The 21,264-nt window shown below is 32.7% G+C and overlaps 1 protein-coding gene across 11 annotated transcripts in view; it reads left to right on the forward strand.

Moving 5' to 3' along the window:
- Nucleotides 1-21,264, forward strand: part of NBEA (neurobeachin) — a 689,863-nt gene that overhangs the window by 174,698 nt on the left and 493,901 nt on the right. For all 11 annotated transcript variants that reach the window (XM_040448178.1, XM_040448180.1, XM_040448182.1 and 8 more), the window contains 5 exons: nucleotides 1,498-1,577; nucleotides 2,298-2,360; nucleotides 2,453-2,550; nucleotides 6,260-6,352; nucleotides 20,917-21,025. In XM_040448178.1, coding sequence (XP_040304112.1) covers nucleotides 1,498-1,577; nucleotides 2,298-2,360; nucleotides 2,453-2,550; nucleotides 6,260-6,352; nucleotides 20,917-21,025 — 443 coding nt within the window. The remainder of the gene's footprint in view (nucleotides 1-1,497; nucleotides 1,578-2,297; nucleotides 2,361-2,452; nucleotides 2,551-6,259; nucleotides 6,353-20,916; nucleotides 21,026-21,264) is intronic.

Raw genomic sequence — 21,264 nt, forward strand, 5'->3', positions numbered from 1 at the left:
TAAAACTTTTCTAATTTCATTAAATGGAAGTAAGGGTATTATTACTAAGATAATGACTGTCTCTACTGGGTTGGGATGGAGGATGTGATCAAGATGTAGCTCAGAGCTGAGGACTGGCGTGGGGTGAGGACTTAAGTGCACTGGAGCGAGCTGCTGTGCAGCCGATTGTTAAATATTCAGGGATTTTACAAACTCGTTTTTAAACTATTAGTAGATTGATCTTGAATTCAGTCATGATGGGAACACTTACACAACAAAAATCAGAAATCTGCAATTATTTAATCTGATTTAAGTCAGGACCTCACCCCTCCACTCTTGTGTAGTTCCTTTACCTGCACACCGGTTGTTACTGGCTTTCTTTGCCAGTTTGCTGTCAGTGTTCAGTATCTGGATCTACCAAGTGATTATACAGGTATTAATTCTGAACTCTTCATTAAGGTGTATGTTTACATCTTCTATGTATGTGCTATATTTCACCATGAAAAAGAGTTGAAAAATTAATACTAATTATTGGTAAGGAAGGAAAAGGTAGCTTGTATCCTGTTGCCAGCAGTGGGGCAAAAAATGTGGAGTGCAGTCTGGGAAATGAGAAAGAGATTTCCTTCTCAAGAGTAGATGGAATGGATTCTTTGATGATAATTTGCATGTAAATATTTATTGAGTGAATAAGATGTTATAAATTATACATAAAGTGATTTTTATTTTAAAACTTAAGAAGCTATGTAAATCCTCATTGCTTCAAGAAAGCTTTATGGTTCTAGCTACATACTTAAAGGTATAATTTAATTATTATATGTATGACATATATCATTGAATGTTCTCATTTATTGGTAATTAGATATTTGCAATTAATTACTTTGAAATTTAGATGTTATGATGAAATTAACATGTGTACTTTAACTGTTCACATTCATTTATTCACTCATAAGCATTTATTGAGTGTCCACCATAATATGTATTAAGTATATTTAAGTCACAAAGGAAAAAAAGCTGCAAAACAAACATTAGCATGTCACTTTTCTGTGCTTTATCATATAATGTTAGCATGTCACTTTTCTGTGCTTTATCATATAATGTGTGGGGTGAAATGGAGATGGTCTTTAAATGAAGACTGGTTTAATTGAAGATGAAAGAAATGTTAGGAAAACTTGGATTTGGGGGAAAAGGGAACCTATTAATAAAAGTAGGAAAAAAATAATGTAAACACTTGATGATTATGCACTTATTAACGGATGATATTATAATTATTTAAAAAGTAATTCTTTCCTCCAAATCTGAAGTTTGGCGAATAATTTGAAATTGCCAAAATCTGAAGATAAATGCTTGGATCCTCTGATATAATTGAAATTAGATAGCATTAATATTAACGAGTATTCAAATAAATACAACTATTAAAGAATCCCATAGTGTTCCAACATAATTGCATCATGTTTGTTGAATATCGTGAGGTTTTTTTTTTTTTTCCTTTTTTTGTTTTTGTTTTCTGTTTTATTCTAGATGGTCCCCGGCCATCACAAAAAGAAATTATATCGCTACGGGCATTTATGCTACTTTTTCTGAAACAGCTCATACTAAAGGTAAAATAATTTTACATAATTTAGAATTTCAATATATTAAGTGTAAAAGAATTTTTGGCATAGTTTAAAATCAATATTGTAAAATTAGCAGTAGCTATCTTTAACTTATGAATAGCTTTTAACACTCTAAAGTAAATCTTACTGTTAACTTTTGTGAAACTTCACCTTTTGTTAATCCTTTTTTGAGATCCTCCATTCTAAGAGATATATCTGAAATGGAGAAGGAACATATGCATTAGAAATGAACATAAAGTTTTTATTCCAGAAAATAGTCTGTATACCTGTTTGAGAAGTCTTACATTATATCTTTTATCACAGTAGGATTTTTAAAAGATTAAGATAAAGAGAAATGAAAAACAAAGGTAATATATGCACAATTGATATTATAAAGTTTTGCAGTAATTTGCATCATTTTAAGAAAAGAATAAATTCTTAGAAAATAGTAATATGAATACAGTTTAGATGATCACAATATACCAACTCTTGATAGTGATGGCCAATCAAATCAGCAACTTCAAAAGACTAGATACAGCGTTCCAAATATTTACTTATTTAACTCGAAATAATATAGTCTATGAATTATGAAGTATTTAAACATTTTAATGAAAACATCACTACTTTTAAATTGTTCACATTTTTTAAATGATCGTTTTGATGCCTGTCTTTAAAGTTTTAATTTTAGATTTAAAATTAAGTAATACACATTTTTTTAAAAATTAGGACCGAGGGGTCAAGGAAGATGAACTTCAGAGTATATTAAATTACCTACTTACCATGCATGAGGTAGGACATGGTCTGGGTCTTTGTTTTAATTATTTTATTCAAAGCAGTAGAATAAAATATTAACTATAGAAATATTGGTGATCCTTATGCAGGATGAAAATATTCATGATGTGTTACAGTTGCTAGTGGCTTTAATGTCAGAACATCCAGCCTCAATGATCCCAGCATTTGATCAAAGAAATGGAATAAGGTATGATTATAATATTAGTATTATTAATAGACTTTAATTGAGTACAGTTTTGCTTTCTAGAATAACCCCTACTCTAGGAACTTTTGAATAAATACAGCAAAATCTTATATACAAGAAGGGGATAAGTGGAGAAACTAGTATTGATCTTCTAATACTCAAGAAAACTGGTGAAATATGTCAAGAATGGGTCTTGGGTCTCAAAAAGAATAATTAAATTGTTGCTGTCGTAAAGACTTTTCAAGAAGTGGGAAGAACAAATACATATGTATATATTTTTCAGGAAGACAAAAGAGCATAGTATATTTCAGCAAAAGAGAGCACTAGAAAATTATATGAGTTTAGTCTCAAGAAATATATAGTGAACAGATTTGGAAGGTCCACATAATAGAAAGTTCAGATTTTATATTTTGTTGGTGACGAAATAAAATATTTTGAAAGGGGAACTGATTTGCTTAGAGTTCCATTTTGTTTTGATTTACAGTCAGCAGTGTGGAAAATGAACTGGAGAGGGATAAAACTGATGTAGCAAAAAGAGTAGAGAGATTATTTTATTCATCAGTATTGGGGATGATGGGTTAGGGCAGTGGCAATACAATTGGAACAAAATGATAAAATTAAAAGAGATGAAGACTAACTTTAGTCAGAATGACTGTAAGTAATTATGTAGATAAGTGAAAAATAGTTCCTTGATTAGTATTCTTATGAACTTAACCTATACCCCAGGCCCTTAGGGATTCTCCTTTTTTATTTTTGTGAAGTCTTAATTATTAGAATGAAGAGGAAATGTAAGTTATGCCATATGCAACTCAGTGTGCTTCCACAAGTTATAAAAAGAATTTTGAAATAATATACCTGCCAAGGTATTTTATTAGCGCATCTTTTATTTGGCCATTTATATCAGCAAGTGAGTTTTCTAGATCAGAGAAAACAGTCACGTCAATTCTATGTGGCTGTCCTATTTGTGATATCAATAATACTTTTGAGTTTACAATGGAGTTGCTAATCTGTTTGAAGAAGATTACACGTTTAATTGTTAACAACTACAAATATTTTCTTACTATGAGGTTGAATTATATAAAATTGCTGATACTTAACTGTTTACTAAATAAATAATGGCAGTTTCATATGTTCCAACCTAATAATATAATACAGTTATGCTTCTCTTCTTAAATTATGTTTAGATTGAACAATCAGTATCCTTGACCTTAGATCCTAGTATCTGCTTTATTTATTAATTGATAAATGAATTAATTGAAAATATCCTCCTCATCCCTGTGGATGATACCAACCTTAGATTGGTTAATATGAAATGCAGACATAGGATTTTTCATTACTTTGACAGGTAAAAATATGATCATACAAAGGAGAGTGGTTAGGTCTTTAGGGGAGTGAAATAGTAATTTAAATGTATAGTGTAAATGGAATGATTAGGCACAATGAATACCAAGACCTGGTTGCTCATGATTGACACCTGCTAAACGTGTCATATTGTCACCAATGTGTTCAAAACAATGACAGAGATGGAAGAATTTCTACTTCACTTTTTCCACTTGAAAAAAATGTGGTGACTGTAGGCTTTGTTAAAAATATGGAAAAAGTAGGCTTATTCTATAGGACATGGTCTGTATCCTAGAAAGTAGGTATGTAAGGATAACAGTTACATATAAAATATTTTCTGGGGAAACCTCTGATTAATTATAATTTATACACACTAAGAAATGAATACAAAGAATGAATTTAATTTAAGTTTGGTGACATTTTAACTGACTTTAAGGAAGACCGTGTGAAATATGAAATACAACATTGAACTGAGTAGCTAAAAATGTGGTATTTTTATATCTGAAATTCTTTAAAGAAAAGAACAAATAAGTACTTATCTCAATATAGACAATATTCTGACTTAATATAGTAAGCTCAAACAGATGAATTAGGATTCACCTAATTATCTTATTATATTGCAAGTAGATTCATTAACTGATTTGTCAGTAAATTTCCTATTCATATTGTACTGCAAATCCAGTGTTTGTTTCTTGTTTTGTAAGCAACACTTATCTAGTTGTGAAGAAAATCCTATGTAATGTTGATGAATGATGGCCTTTGATGTTTCCATGTTTCACTTGTCAATCATAATTTCTGTTAGTCCTGGGTGGATCTTATGCCTTTGTTATACCTAAATTTGAAGTTATTTCTAGAAAATGGGAATTCTGTGGGAGTTTCTCGTTCCATGTCTGAAGCTAGTCACATTTTTAGGCTGTGAGCTTTTACTTCTGTTCTCAAGATTATTTTTTCTGTTGAAGGTTCTTTCTCACGATTTCCTGAATAGTTCTTTTCCTGACATGTCCTAGTCTCAAACTTGTTCTTTTTTTTTTTTTTTTCATTACTGATCTTTGTCTTTAAACATTCTAAAAATCAATTTCTGTGTAAATACATATTTATTTAGGAACTTGAGGCTTTTGAAAAACTTCATCTTCTAAAGGAAATAGTTACCTCTAGAGTTTACCTAGTCTGTTCTTCAATTGAGTAACACACAAGTAAGAGGCAATATCAACAATATATTATTTTATTCTTTAATAGTATAAGCCATTATTAAACATAAAACAGATGTCGCTAGCTTTAAGTTATTTGTTTCCCTTTGTTAATGTTACTGAAATAATATAAAAATTGTACTGTATCTTCTAATACCAACTTTTTTGTTTGGCCTAGATTACTTCATTTTAAAAATATAAAATGACATTGTATTTTTCAAAAAGAATTTAATACAGTAAAGCATATCCCAATTTTATAGGCCCCACCACCACCTTCAAAGAACTTTCTTAAATTGTAGAATGAGTTTTAAAAGAATTATTACCCACTACTACCTTATAGAAAAAATACTTTTATGTTTTGAAGAAAACGAAAGATAAACATTTTTAGATATTTATAAATGTTATAATGAATATAGCCCTATTCTTATATAGTATATGAAGTGCCTCTATAGGTTAGGTTAGGTTAGGTGAGGTTTTGTGTTGCTAGCAGAGACTTTTTTGCTCCAAGTAACAGAAAAATTCTCAAACCGATTAAAGTAAAAACAGAATAATGCGTTTGTTATAGAAATCTCATTAGGATAAGAACAAGGAATTGGAAAGCTAGAAGGAAACAACTTTGCTTTCTCTGCTACTTCCTGTATGGTTGCTTTGTTCTTCCTTTTGTGTATAGACTCATCTATGTGAACAAAACAAGACTGCATTATCCTTTCTATTTTAAATACTTTTTTTATTCAGGAGCCCCCAAAGTGCTAGATATTGTTTCTCAGAGCTCATTCCAAATGCTCAGAAAAGAGAAATAATTGGGCAACTATCTATCCATGATCCAATTAGGTATAAACAAGAAAAAAAGGTCATTATGTAGAAATGTCAGAGGCAGTTCTAATAGAAGGGGAAATGTGGCTTAACTAATCATATATCTGAAAATAGAAAAAATGTCTTTTCAACATGCCTGGAAGGCAGTGCTTATAAGCAACGAATCACATTGAATGTTTGAGTATTTATTGGAAGACCAAGTTTATAGAAAAATTTGTAAAATATGATAATTTTTAATTTTTCCGAAGAATTTTAAATCCTGAGAGGTACTTTATATTTTTTATATTTATGGTTTGTTTGTAAAGTATATAGTGCTTCTATTTTTAATATTTGTAGGTGCCTAAAAGGTCATTTATTTCTGTATTTTTTAGAGTAATCTACAAATTATTGGCCTCTAAAAGTGAAAGTATTTGGGTTCAAGCTCTGAAGGTTCTGGGATACTTTCTGAAGCATTTAGGTCACAAGTAAGTTGATGTTTTTCATAATGAATTGTGAAAATATCTATTTAAATTGTATGTTTAGTAGTTTCGTATCTAATATAACATGAAATTTGAAATTTGACTTGAATAATCTTACAGTGGAAAAGAATAGCTTCCTATGATAAAGATTGTGAAAGTGTTTTATGAAAGCATGTTTATTAATAGTAGATTATAGAACAAATTCACAATTTAAGTAATATAGTTTATTTCTATTTGTTTGCTGAAGAAAATACTGTTCATCTTAAAGATGCAATAACATATTTCATCAAATCAAATAAATCACATATGGATATGATTTCAGTGAAAACTTTCGTGACACAGGGAATACAGTGTATATGAGAGCTGCTCTTTTGCTGACATGTTAAGTCATTATTATTTGTATTTTTTTCTAACATTGAGGCCTATGGATTATTTTTGTTATTTGAAGATCCTAGAATATTTCTTTTTTCCCCAAAGTCTAGAATTTAGATACTGTCACTTGCTGATATAATGAGTATTTTTCATATTATGTTGTCCAGTGCAAAATTATTCTTTATAAAATCCATTTTCTATACAAATGAGCCCAACAGGGTATCATTTAACTATTGCTAGATATGGAGCTCCTCTCAGAACCTCACTGTTGTCATTTGATTTTGGTATTTAAATTTTCAGAGAGTTTATTGATAACACTGATGAAAACTACACACGATCTAGGTAAAACATCTCAAACATGCTAAATAGTCTGGAAGAGTAGATATTATTTTTATTTTGGTACCAAATTGATAGTCAAGTAAGTGAAAATAGACATATTATAAATACAGGGAATAGTTCACCAAAACCAGGATTGTAGGAAGGAGTTATGCATATTTGAGGAACTGTAAATGTGTATTAGTTGATTGAATACTAAGACTGAGAAGCATGTGTACTTTTAATATTAAGAGAAAAGGACTGCTCATTTAACTTTGGTTAAGTAAGAGAAATTGACTAGGAGACATTAAAGGATTCTAGCCCTAGATGCAACCTCTTAAAAATTGTTAAGAAGACACATTGAAAAATATAGAAATGTGGAAAACTTAACCAAAACTAACTAACAGAGGGGCACCTGGGTGGGTTAGTTGGTTAAGCCTTGACTCTTGGTTTTGGCTCAGGTCATGATCTCACAGTTTGTGGGATCGAGCCCCACATCGGGTTTTGTGTTGACAGCATGGAGCCTCCTTTGATTCTCTTCTCTCTCCTTTCCCTCTCTCTCTGCCCCTTGCCAGCTCATGCTCTCTCTCTCTCTCTCTCTCAATCTCTCTCTCTCAGAATAAATGAAAAACATTAAGAAATCTTAAAAAAAAATAAAAAAAACTAACCAGCAGATAAGAACACTCACTGGAAAAATATTGCCATAGAATACATAATAATTGCAATTATTAAATTGGTAAATAATTGCAATTATTAAATTAGCAAATTAGAAATTTACCATAAGTTTAAAAAGTACGATATGAATTGCTGCTGAGGAAGGAGTACTACTAAGCAGAATTTCATGAAGTTAGAAGACATGGTAGGAAAACACAGAAGTGTTGGATCATAGACTAACAGAACTTTGGAGGAAAGTTTCTGTTTTATTTTTATTGAAGAAAAAAACTTCCATACAAATAAAAACGAAATCAGAAGAAACTCAAAGGAAGATGAACTATGTGGTTGGCATAGTAAGATACACAGAAGATAAAAATGAAAACAAGGCAAATAATATGAGAAATTTAAGAAATATAATAAGAGTTTAGAAGAATTAGAGAGAAAATGATTGCTATAGAAAGTATGGAAGTTCCAGTAGTGGCCTAAATTGAATTTCCAACTAAGAAAAGCAGAACAGTGGAACTAAACATATATTTAAAGCTATAATTCAGTGAAGTCCTAATATAAGATTTTACCATCCATTTAAACCAGATCATTCTGAGTACCAGGGAGAATTTTCCTAGAATGGTCAGCACAAAAGTATACTATTGGTCTTAAATATTAGTCTTAAATCACCTATTTTAAGAAAAATTCAATTGATCACAATAATAAAAACCCAGATCTATGTGCAAGAAACATACAAAAATAAAGTGATTTAGAAAGGCGGAAAATTAAAGGATAACTAAAGGTTATACCACATGCATACAAGTGAGGAAAACAGGAATCATCTTAATATTGACAAATTAGAAGTCAAGCCAAAAACCAATAAATAACATAAAGAAGGATACATAATGTTACAGGGTGAAACTTTCATAAAAAATTATGGGATAAATAAAAAATTACCATTAGTTTGAAATACTAAAACAAAGTTTAATCCACCTATCTTGGTTCATAAAAAATCCAGGGGGAATGTAATCTAAATAGTAAGGTAAATCTGATTAATATAGTTTGAAATCTGTACCATGTTAACATGGAACATTTATAAAAATTTGACATCGAAGTAGTATACATCAAAGAAGAATTCCAAAACATAGACAAAACAGACAATATTCTTTTAATAAAACACAATAAAATTAGAAAATAGGAACAAAGTCAGAAACCAAAGTTTCTTCTACCTAGATTTTTAAAGTTTATTAAACAATTTTTGTGTCAATGAGAAAATACAAACAGCAGAATTTTTTCAATATTTTATTAAAATTATTGTATTGTATTTTATTGTATTTTATTGTATTTTTTATCATGAGTGTACTCTTTAATCCCCATCCCCTATTTCTCCCATCTCCCCACATACCCTCTGGTAACCATCTGCTTATTCTCTATAGTTAAGAGTCTGTTTCTTGGTTTGTCTCTCTTTTTTTCCTTTGCTTGTTTGTTTTGTTTCTTAAATTCCACATATGAGTGAGGTCATATAGTATTTGTCTTTCTCTGAATGACTTATTTTGCTTAGCATTATACTCTCTAGCCCTAGCAAATGGCAAGATTTCATTCTTTTTTATGATAATATCGACAATATTATTCACAATATTATCACAATAATATTCCATTGTGTTTCTATACCACATCTTCTTTATCCATTCATCTGTCAATGGACTGGGCTGTTTCTATAGATTGGCTAGTATAAATAATGTTGCAATAACCATAGGGGTGCATATATCCGTTTGAATTATGTTTTTGTATTTTGGGAGTAAATACCCAGTAGCGCAATTCCTAGATCATTGGGTAGTACTATTTTTAATTTTTTGAGGAACCTCTATGCTGTTTTCCATAGTGGCTACACCAATTTGCATTCCCATCAGCAGTGCAAGAGGGTTCCTTTTTCTCCATATTCTCACCAACCCTAATGAGGTGATATTTCATTGTAGTTTTGATTTACATTTCCCTGATAATGAATGGTATTGAGTATCTTTTCATGTGTTTGTTGGACATCTATATGTCTTCTTTGGAGAAATGTCTGTTCATGTTGTCTGCCCATTTTTAATTGGATTATTTGTTTCTTGGTATTGACGTATGTCAGTATTTATATATTTTGGATACTAATCCTTTTTCAGATATGTCATTTGCAAATATCTTCTCCCAGTCTGTAGGCTACCTTTTAGTTTTATTGGCTGTTTCCCTTGCTCTACAGAAACATTTTAGTTTGACGTGATCCCAGTAGTTTATGTTGGCTTGCCTCAAGAAACATATCTAGAAAAATGTTGCTATGGCTGATGGTGAAAGATTACTGCCTATGCTCTCTTGTAGGAATTTTACGGTTTCACATTTAGATCTTTAATCAGTTTTTGTTTGTTTTTGTGTATGGGGAGAGATATTGGTCTGGTTTCATTCTTTTGCAGGTGGCTGTCCAGTTTTCCACACACCATTTGTTGAAAAGAATGTCAGTTTCCCATTGAATATTCAGTCCTTTGTTGAAGATTACAAAATCATTGTGCAGAAATCTGTTGCATCCCTATACACTCATAATGAAGCAGCAGAAAGTGAAATTGAGAAAACGGTTCCTTTTACAACTGAACTAAAAACAGTAAAATGTTTAGGAATAAACCTAACTTTTAAGAGGTGAAAGATCCATATTCTGAAAACTGTCAGGAGTGCGTGGGTGGCTCAGTTGGTTAAGCGTCCGACTTCAGCTCAGGTCATAATCTCGCAGTTTGTGGGTTCGTGCCCCATGTCAGGCTCTGTGCTGTCAGCTTAGAACCTGGAGCCTGCTTCAGATTCTGTGTCTCCCTCTCCCTCTCCGCCTGTCTTCCACTCATCGTCTGTCTCTCTCTGTCTCTCAAAAATATGTAAATGTTAAAAAAAATTGAAAACTATAAAACACTGATGAAAGAAATTTAAGAATACACAAAGAAATAAGACATTCCATGCTTATGAATTGGGAGAACAAATAATGTTAAAATGTCTGTATGATCCAATGCAACTTATAAATTTAATGCAATCCCTATCAAAATACGAATAGCATTTTCACAGAACTAGGACAGAGAATCCTAAAATTTGTATGGAAAAAAGTCTTGAAAAATAAAAATAAAACTGGAGGTATTGTAATTCCAGATTTCAAGTTATATTACAAAGTGGTAATAATTAGTGGTGCCTGGGTGGCTCAGTCAGTTAAACATCCAACTCTTGATTTTGGCTCAGGTCATGATCTCATGGGATCAAGCCCCGCATTGGGCTCTGTGCTGATAACGCAGAACCTGCTTGAGATTCTCTCCCTCCCTCTCTCTTAGCCCCCTCTCCACTTGTGCATGCATGTGCATGCTCTCTCTCTCTCTCTCTCTCTCTCTCTCTCTCTCTCTCTCTCTTTCAATAAATAAATAAATAGGGGTGTCTGAGTGGCTTAGTCAGTCGAGCATCCAACTTCGGCTTGGGTCATGATCTTGCAGTTCATAAGTTTGAGCCCCACATTGGGCTTGCTGCTGTCAGTACGGAGCCTGTTTTGGATCCTCTGTCCCCTTCTCTATCTGCTCCTTCCCTGCTTGCACTCTCTCTCTCAAAAATAAAACATTTAAAATAAAATTAAAATAAATAGACATTTAGTAAAAAAAATAATAAAGTGGTAGTAATTAAAACAGTATGGTACTGGCATAAAAAGTAGGCACATAGATCAGTGGAATAGAACAAAAAACTCAGAAATAAACCCACAATTATATGGACAAATAGCAGAATTAAAAAAAAAAAACTTTCACAAACCTGTGGGATACAGTTCAGGAAGTGTTTAGAAGAATATCCATAGTTATACAGCAATAAAAAGAAAATACAGAGAAAAATAATTAAAATGTCTAAGCTAGGAAAAGAATAACCAAATAAATGGGAGAAAGTAATTAATAAATAGACAAGTAGGAATATCATGATTTGGGATATAAAAAGTCATTTAAAAAGCTAGTTTTTTTTTTAAGCTCATGACATAAATGGATGTCATCATAAAGCAACTTAATAAAGGACAAAAAAAATGTATAAAATATAATTTTCATAATTAATATACAAACTGAAGAAATTAAAAGAATTTTACATGATCATTTTGTACAACTTTCCCTAGAAACTGGTAAGACAACCTAGTAGAAAAAGGGGGAAAGGATATGCATGAATGGTCAGCTTATAGAGGAGAATATGCATGGCATATAAATATTTAAAAAGAAGGGAGTCCTACTGGTGTAAGGGAAATATATCCTAAAACTAAAGTAAGACATAATTTTTCACATATTAGATTGACAGAATTCTCAAAATTCCACATCCTGTCTTTGTTAGCAAGATTGTTGGGGGGAGCAAGCATTCTCGCACATCAGAACTTAAATTAGCATAGCCCCATTTAGAGTGAAGTGTTAATTTTGATGAATGTCTGTTGAAATTACAAATACATATAGTTTTTAACACAGCAGTTTATCTCTTGTACACATGTGAAATAATGATTCTTCAGAGGTACTCGTTGTGTTGTTTATATTTGTAAGGATTAAGAGAAATCTTAAATTTCTATTAATAGGGGATTTGCTAAAAAAATGATGGTTTATTCATTAAATGGAATACCGTGCAGTTGTAAAACAAAACTGTTAAGTCTCAGTATATTGATATCACAACTAAATTGTTACATGATTAAAAACAAATAGTATAGATAAGTGTTTATTTGATTTAATTTTGTATAAAAAAGAGGATATAAGTATATAATAGTTCCTATATTACATTAAGAAAATCTAGTAGAATATGTAAGAAACAAGAAATTACAAACAGTGGCTCCTTATGGGGAATTGGTACATGTACATACATATATATATACACACATACATATATATGTGTGTGTATGTGTATATATATATATATATATACACTCATGTATATATACACACATATATGTATATATATGTGTATGTGTGTATATATGTGTGTATATATATACACACACATACATACATATATATGTGTATATATATGTGTGTGGGTACATACATACATACATACATAAAATTCATTGTCTGTCAAGTTGTACTGCATTGGTTTGGATCCTGGCTTAGCCACACATTTTTTTGAATGGTTTTGGAAATATCCTTGAGCCTCAGTTTTTATCCTACATGAGTAAAACTATACTCCTTTCTCACTGAGTTTTAAGGATAAATGATAGTTAGATTTAAAAGAGTTAATCACAGTACATTGCAATATGATGCTTTAAATATTTGGCAAAAAGGTAATAGGTGCAATTTAACCTGCAATTCTGGTAAAAACAGGTCATATCTTAAGTATAATAAGATATTTATCTTAGATATAAAATTTAAACATGAAATACTAGTATCATTTAGATCAGTAGATAAGTATTTCTACTATATTATTACTATTATTCAATATTTGAAACAAATAAAACACATAATTATTAGGGAGGAGGAAATAATGTTTGTAAAGGCTTTGATTATATACCTCAAAACCTAAGAAAATCGTCTCTAAAACTGTTAAGAAATGAAATGTCACCCAAACTCAGTGTCTTATTTGTGTCTGGCAGTGAATCTGAGTTGGGTCCATGAATGAAGCTAAACTGAAGTCTGGTGCATTGGTCCTTTGCAATGCCTAGTTTGTAATTTCTGTCAAGTGCCTGGGATATAGGTTGTTAGATAATCCATATACTTTGTCAGCTGAAGTAGAGATAGGTTTGATATCCATCATTAAAATTGAGAAGTCTGTTCCAAATAATATATACACAGCTACTCCTTCCTCCTGAAGATGGAACTCAAATAAATCCTCTCTACTTGAGTGTGAGATGGACTTGCTGGCTTTTTTCCAAAGGATAGTGAAACCTGGCAGTGATTTCCCCTATTGATTAAGGCTGACATCAGCAGTTCTGTATCATGTTGATATCATGTATTCCCTGATATGATGTAATGAGAAAGGCACTTCATCTCTGTGGTATTCTTCTAAAAGTAATAATAATAATCCCAGTGTAGTCCAGAGCAAGTATCATATATCCCCAAATTGAGTGATATTCTACAAAATACTTGACCAATACTCTGCAAAACTGTCAAAGGGCATGAGAAACAAGGAACAGGAAAACTGCTGCAGAGCAGAGGAATTTAAGGAGATATGATGACTAAATGAAAGGTGGTATTCTGGATTGGGTCCTGAACAGAAAAAGGACATTAGGGGAAACGGGTAAAATATTAATAAAAGTCTGTAGTTTAGTTAAAACGTTATACTTATGTTGATTTCTTAGTTTTGACATATGTATCATGATTAGATAAGATATTAACATATGGGGAAGTTGGGTAAATAATATATGGGTACTCTCTGTACTATCTTTTCAACATTTCTGTAAATCTTAAAAATTTTCAAAATAAAAAGCTATATAAAACTGAAAAACTTAACTTGGGTGTATGCTTCAGTAGAAAGCCAAACTGTTCTTTCATGGAAGTGGTCTGATTATAGTTATCCTCAGAACAGAATCTAACAAATCATTCAAATAGATGATCAAAATGCCTAAACGGTTGTACTGTAATACAACTATGATAATTTTAGCTTACAAAAATTTAAAAGCCTATGTTATTGAATGTTCATTGTGGAAATAAAAATTCTCAACCAAGTATATTTGTCTGATGTCTTAACTTCAAACCCTGTAATTTCTGGGTGAATTCTCCAAGTTAATCACACTAAATGAATCAGCTTGCTGTGTGTAGTGTTGACTACAGGCCTGAGAGTTATATACTGACAGTTGTTTTAACCTAATGGTTTCTTTTTCAACTAGTTGAAAGTATCCAGTTTTTCTGGCAGAACCGATTGTCTGTTAACAAAAAGTAGTGATGTAGGTTCTGGGAGTATGAGAGGTGGAAAGAAGTTTCCTTCCCATATATTTTCAACATCTAACCTATTGGCTTTCTTCAGGCAAATGTTGGTTCATATGTGTACCTGGGGTAGCAGCAGAGAAAACAAGACAACTGGTGAGGGGTTTTCTCTCCCATGGGAATGACAGGCAGCTGAAGAATTATGTTAGAAGCCTAAAGAAAAGACTAAAAAGCAGCAAATTTTGAGAGATCATTTTTCTGTCAAAGATCTGTGCCTCTTACTTTCTCTCCTTTGCATCCCCCTCCCTCCTGAGAGGTGTTAACATTGGCTTCTATGTAAGTGACCACCAGAAGGCCAAGAAGTATCTGAAATGATGGGTTGAATCTTCCCTGTCCTTGAATTTGTGGGAGTGCAGGAATATTGGAATGCCACAATGCTGGCTCCAGGACTTAACAACAAGCTAGGTTTTATACTACAGATCAGTTATCTTAGGCGGTCCTCTACCTTACAGCACCTGCAGGGATCCCATCATGTAAAACCCACAGCAGTGAGATCTGACCTCAACTGTGTAAAAAAGAAAAATAGCAACTCATTAAAGGCTAGTAGCCAGAGACAGGAGATAAGAGAGAGTCATCAAACTATGTACTCAATGAAATAAAACTAGTGGAGGGGGCTATGGTGGAATCTTTGAATTTTATTTTTAAGAAGAGCATTTAAGATTCAAGTAGGGAACCAAAAATGATATTCTGCCTCGTTAGCTCATGACTTGTTTTCCAGTCCATCCAAATTAGTGGATTCCCACTAAATTAGTAAGTTCCCAAAGCATGGGTCCAAAAATAGAAAGAGAAAAGATAAAGAATATAGGAGACTAAACATGTGAATAAGAATTCTTATAGGAGAAAAATAGTGGGTAAAACGATACCCTGAAATACTTTGTACTACTAGAAACTTAGAAATTTTGAATAAAATACAACAGAAATCCTTTCAGATGTATAGCTGAGCACACAAAAGTAGTTAAATTCTCATATGCCAAAAATGAAAATCAAACATAATGGGAGAAATAATTCCTAAGAAACAAGGTAATATTAAAACAAACCATGAAGCTTTAAAAAAAATCACAGTAACTTCTAGAAATTAAAAGGTAGTAATTAAAATTAGCTCCATGGACATGTTAAACAGATGAGATAAAACTTAAGAAAGAATTGGTGAGCTGAAAGATAGCAATGAAGAAATTACCCAGAATGTAGCATCAAGAGACAAAGATGACAAATAAGAAAGGAGGTTAAGGGATGGAAAAAGAATGAAAGTTTTCATAGAATAAAATACCCAGGAATGAATTTAACCAAGGATATAAAAGATCTACAAACAAAACTAAACCTAAACTAAACTAAAAGTAAAACTAAAACTGAAAACTAAAAATATGCTTGATTAGCATATTCATTATTCTCAAACACACACAAAAATATAAAACTTGTCAGTGGAAGTCATAAAGTTGTCCAAAATGTAAATAAATTGTCATAAAGATGACTTGTCACCCACAATTCAATTAAGAAATCACTGATAAAAATCAAACTAATACAATGGAAATGTGCATATTGTAAATAACTCATAACAAGAAATTACTGTACACATTATAAAGTGTTTAGAATCAAAACTGAGAATTTTGTGTATTTACACTTCTGAGAGTTGGCCTAAGTAGTATTGGAGGCAACTGATAGTCATAAATATTTATATTAAAAAAAGAAAGGTGATGGGGCACCTGGGTGGCTCAGTCAGTTGAGCGTCCGACTTCGGCTCAGGTCATGATCTCGCGTCTTGTGAGTTTGAGCCCCACGTCAGGCTTTGTGCTGACAGCTCGGAGCCTGGAGCCTGCTTTGGATTCTGTGTCCCTCTCTAGCTCTGCCCCTCCCTCGCTCATGCTCTGTCTCTCTCTCAAGGATAAATAAAACATTTTTTAAAAATTAAAAATAAAGTGTTTTGCCTTTTCCCCCCTAGGTTTTTAATTTTTTTTTTTTTTTAATTTTTTTTTTCAACATTTATTTATTTTTGGGACAGAGAGAGACAGAGCATGAACGGGGGAGGGGCAGAGAGAGAGAGGGAGACACAGAATCGGAAACAGGCTCCAGGCTCTGAGCCATCAGCCCAGAGCCCGACGCGGGGCTCGAACTCGCGGACCGCGAGATCGTGACCTGGCTGAAGTCGGACGCTTAACCGACTGCGCCACCCAGGCGCCCCGCCCTAGGTTTTTAATTTTATGCTGAATGTAAGGATAGTTTAACATCAGAATATCCTTTAATATAATCTCCTTATTAACACATTGAAGAATAGCTATGTAATTATGCAAATGGATACAAACAATTTTGGTAAAATTCAGTATCCATTCATCATCAAAATTCCTAGGAAAGCAGGAATAGAAAATGATTTCTTTAACCTGATAAGGCCTGTCTACTTGAAAGTAACCATTGTCCTGTTTAGTAGTAAAATATTAGAAGCATTCCCCTTCAATAGCTACAAGTTAATGTAAGCCTGTTTTCACCAGCCCTATTCAAGATCATATTAAACAGTATACTGACATTCATAGAACGGTCAGCAAATTGTTTTAAGTGTAGAATATATAATGGGCTGGGCTATAAAACATAAAACAAGTTTCAGTAAATTTAAAAGAATTGAGATCAAACAACATGTTTTCTTTGACCACAACAAAATTAAGTAAGAAATCAACAGCAGAAAGAGCTTTGGTAAATTGCTTGATAGTAAGAACCCCTAGGTCAAAGAAATCTCACAGCAAAATAGAAAATAGTTTGATTTGTATAAATCCACAACATACAACACGTAACCAGAGCATGTAACAACTAACTGAATTCTCATGCATTGCTGATGGGAATGTAAAATGCTCTAGCCATGTTCCAGAAGAGTTTTCTAATTTCTTAAAAAATGTAACACTTACCACATACCCTGGCATTTCCATGCTTGCGTACCTACTCGGGAGAAATGACGGCATATGTCCACAACTGGACTTGTGCATAGATGTTCTTAATACCATTATCCAGAACAGTTCAACACTGGAAATAATCCAAAATTGCATTAATTAGTGAATGGATAAACGAAGTATCATATGTCCATACAATGGAATACCAATGCACAATTAAAAGGAAACAAACTACTGATGCACACTATGACATTAATGAGTCCTAAAAATCATTATGCTAAATGGAAGAGGCCTGATGGAGAAGAGCACGTTTTCATTCATATGAAATCTCCAGAATGCAGTTAGTGATTATTATATTGGGCTAGTGATGGGAGTGGGGATTGACTACAAGGCACAAGAGAATTTTTTGGGGTGATGAAAATGTTGGAACTGGAAATTGATGATAATTGCGTGACTCTATAAGGTTTTCAAATAATTACTAAATTATATACTTACATGAATTTTGTGTTCATGTTGGTGAGAGAAGCTGCTGGTAAAATGCGTTTACACTTTGATGGTACAAGTTACACTTTGATGGTACAAAGTACCACTTTGATGGTAAATTGCAGAGAGTCTCATAAAATTAAATATAAAAGCTTTTAACACCCATCATTTCAGTTACAAGAATTTATTCTAAGTAAATAGTCATGGATATATGCCCAAAGATTTACCTAAAAGGGCAAAGTTTTGTTCATGGTAGAAAAAAAATTGGAAATAGCATCAATGTCAACAGTCATCAATGGATGTAATGTGCTGCATACTTATTATATTTAATGACCGAAAATTCAAGACAGGATAACAGGAAAAAAAGTATAAATTACCTTATACAGAATTAGTTTCATCATATTGATATCATCTATACTTATTTATCACCATATTTATATGCATAGTCATTAATCTAGAAGAACATAAACTGACACTTTATAATGATTTTCTCTGAGTTATGGAAAGTATGGGTTTCTTTTACCTTTGTCTTGTTTCAACATACTGTCTGAGTTTGTTACAAGAAGTATTCTTTGACTATCCAAAAAAAAAAAAAAAGGCTTGTTTATTTTGTGAAGAGGAAAATTGGATTTTATTTTCATTGGGATGTTAGTAAGCTAATAAATGTATAATTTGTATGACATTAAAAGGTTACTCTTTTTTTAAAAAAGATTACATTCTTAATCCAAATGGACAGAAATCCTATAAAATTCAAAGGGTAAAGCAAATAGGCACTAAAGCCTGAAGTCTGTTTAGGTCTTAAAGTTAAGGTTCAAAATTTTACTTTCTCTAGTCTATGCCCTATTGAAGTCTTTTTGAGCAGAATGCATTGAGTTGGGTCTTTCATTAGGGATTCTGTGGGAAACAAAGTCACGTGGGGATCATGGGGAGTATAGCTCACCCACACTCTGCCTGAGATAATGGATGGCATTTTTGGCTGTCTCTTCAGTGCTGTGCAGCAAAAATTACTGATAAACATTGTTTTAAAGCAACCTGCAGGAGGAAGCTGACCCATCTCTTCTCTGGTATATACGGAGGATTCTTCAATTCCCCCACAAAAGGCTAGAATATAGCTGCTCTATAGAAATTTACATTATAGAAGATAATCAGAAGGGCATGAATTTCTTTAGTAGCTGAAATTATACTGGTGCAGGTAAGAGATTATTGTAAATTCCTAATTAGGCTATTCCAGGTAGCCTAATTTGGATAACTTTTACCAGCTTCATGTATCAGAGAGATACATAAAGGAAAACACTTTGGCATTTGTTCTTTCTTGATTAGGGAGCAAATGAAAGTTTAAGTCGTCCTTGCCTTGGGTGTCGCCTGAATTGGAAACTACTTAAAGCCTTCCCCTCTATAATCCCATAATATCCATCAGTCCTGATTTTTAAAAATTTTTTAATGACCAGTTGACCTTTTTTCAGTCGTGTTTAAGTGTTTCGCAAACACAGCCACAAGACAAACATGTGCCTAAGCTCTTGGGTTTCAGTTATTTTGCTGTTTCCCTCCCTGGACTGAGGAGAACTAGGTGGGGGGAAACAGCTGCCCTGTGTCTTTTGTTGTACAGTGTGGAGCTTGGAGGCTGATGTTAGAAGAGAGGATTTCCAGGTGAGTGGTACCCAGATAAATGGTTCATTATTTGATTTCTGTATTAATTAAAGTAACAATGGCTGCTGCAGCAGACAGACACAATTTTAGCTGCTTATCAAACTAGTAGTTTCTTATTCATTGAAAATCCAAATGGGTGTTCCACAGTAGGTGGCTTTCTTGCAAGCTGTGATTTAGAGACCTGGGCTGCTGCTTCCATCTTGTCCTCCCTGTCTTCGTCATGTGGCTCCTGTGTTTCTGCCTTGGAGACAGAGCATGGAAGACGTGCATGAGTGCTTTTCTGTGGGCCAGGCCTGAAAATGGTTCATGACTTTCCTGCTCACATTCCACTGGCTAAAACTCAGTTAAATGGTCACACCTGAGTGTAAAAGAGGCTGGAATTGATAGTATACCTGTGCTCTCAGGAAGAAAGGAATAAGAATTGGTGAATACCCAATTTATATCAGTGTTGCCAGATCTGAATAGGGAACAATAGCAAATCAAGGTAAGAAATGAAATGCCTTGGGTTGAGAGCCAAGAGGATCCAGATCTTGAATTCGAAGGCAGTGACACAAGTGAGAGGCTCGTAGCAATTCCCTGAGATAGAACTAAATGTTGTAGGAAACCCTGAGTACAGCCTTCTATTCTATTTATGGATTTGGTGTGGGGAGGACAGTTAACTGAGCCAATAGTAAGAAATTAAGAAAGTTTTTTTGTGTGTGTTTCTCTCTCTCTCTCTCTCTCTCTGTTTTAAATCCAATGGCAGACCACAAATACAAGCAATAATGAGCTAAGCATCCGGCTCTTGATTTCTACTCAGGTCTGCTCATGGTTCATGAGTTTGAGCCCTGCATCGAGCTCTTTGCTAACAGTGAAGAGCCTGCTCTGGATTCTCTTTCTCCCTGTCTCTGTCCCTCCCTCTCTCTCTCTCTCTCAAAATAAATAAATAAATAAACAAACATGTATAGACTTTAAATTTAGACAGAAAGGATTTAAAAATTTTGTGGTCTCTGTATTAGTGGAAACTAATAGTTTTAAACATAATAAAAATAACTCCTAAATAGTTCATTAAAAATTTGAAACTAATAACTGTCAACATTTATATAATATTTATAATTTGTATATTTCACATTTTATATGAGGAGTGTTTAAATAGTGTTTTTGGAACTTTAGAAGATAGCTGTGTTATGAATGTTATTTTACTGCAGATGGAAGTTAGTAAAAGTAATTACTTGTATGATTTTGTATCTGTTTAATAGATTGTACTTTCTAAACCCAAAGTCATGTGATTAGGTAATCAAATGTATTTCATAGTGTTTTGTTTTCTTTCCCCCTTTTTCTCCAGGAGAAAAGTGGAAATTATGCATACTCATAGTCTTTTCACTCTTCTTGGAGAAAGACTGATGTTGCATACAAACACTGTGACTGTCACCACATACAACACACTTTATGAGGTAAAAAAAAAAAAATGTGATGACGATTTAAAATGTATTTAGTGGAAACCTTCTATGTAATTGGGATCAGTAGTTGGTCAGTTAATCAGAAAGCCAGAAATCATTATTTTCAAAAATGAACACATACTTACATTTTAAAATTTTATTTTAAAACATACCCATGTACATTTATTTGCCCATCTTTTTATGTCAGTCCAAGGTGTTTTCTTTTAGTATGGGTTGGCTGATTGACTTTGTGC

The sequence above is a fragment of the Herpailurus yagouaroundi genome, unplaced genomic scaffold, assembly GCF_014898765.1.
Source record: "Herpailurus yagouaroundi ecotype Mexico unplaced genomic scaffold, PumYag 197, whole genome shotgun sequence".
In the NCBI taxonomy this organism is placed as follows: Eukaryota; Metazoa; Chordata; class Mammalia; order Carnivora; family Felidae; genus Herpailurus; species Herpailurus yagouaroundi.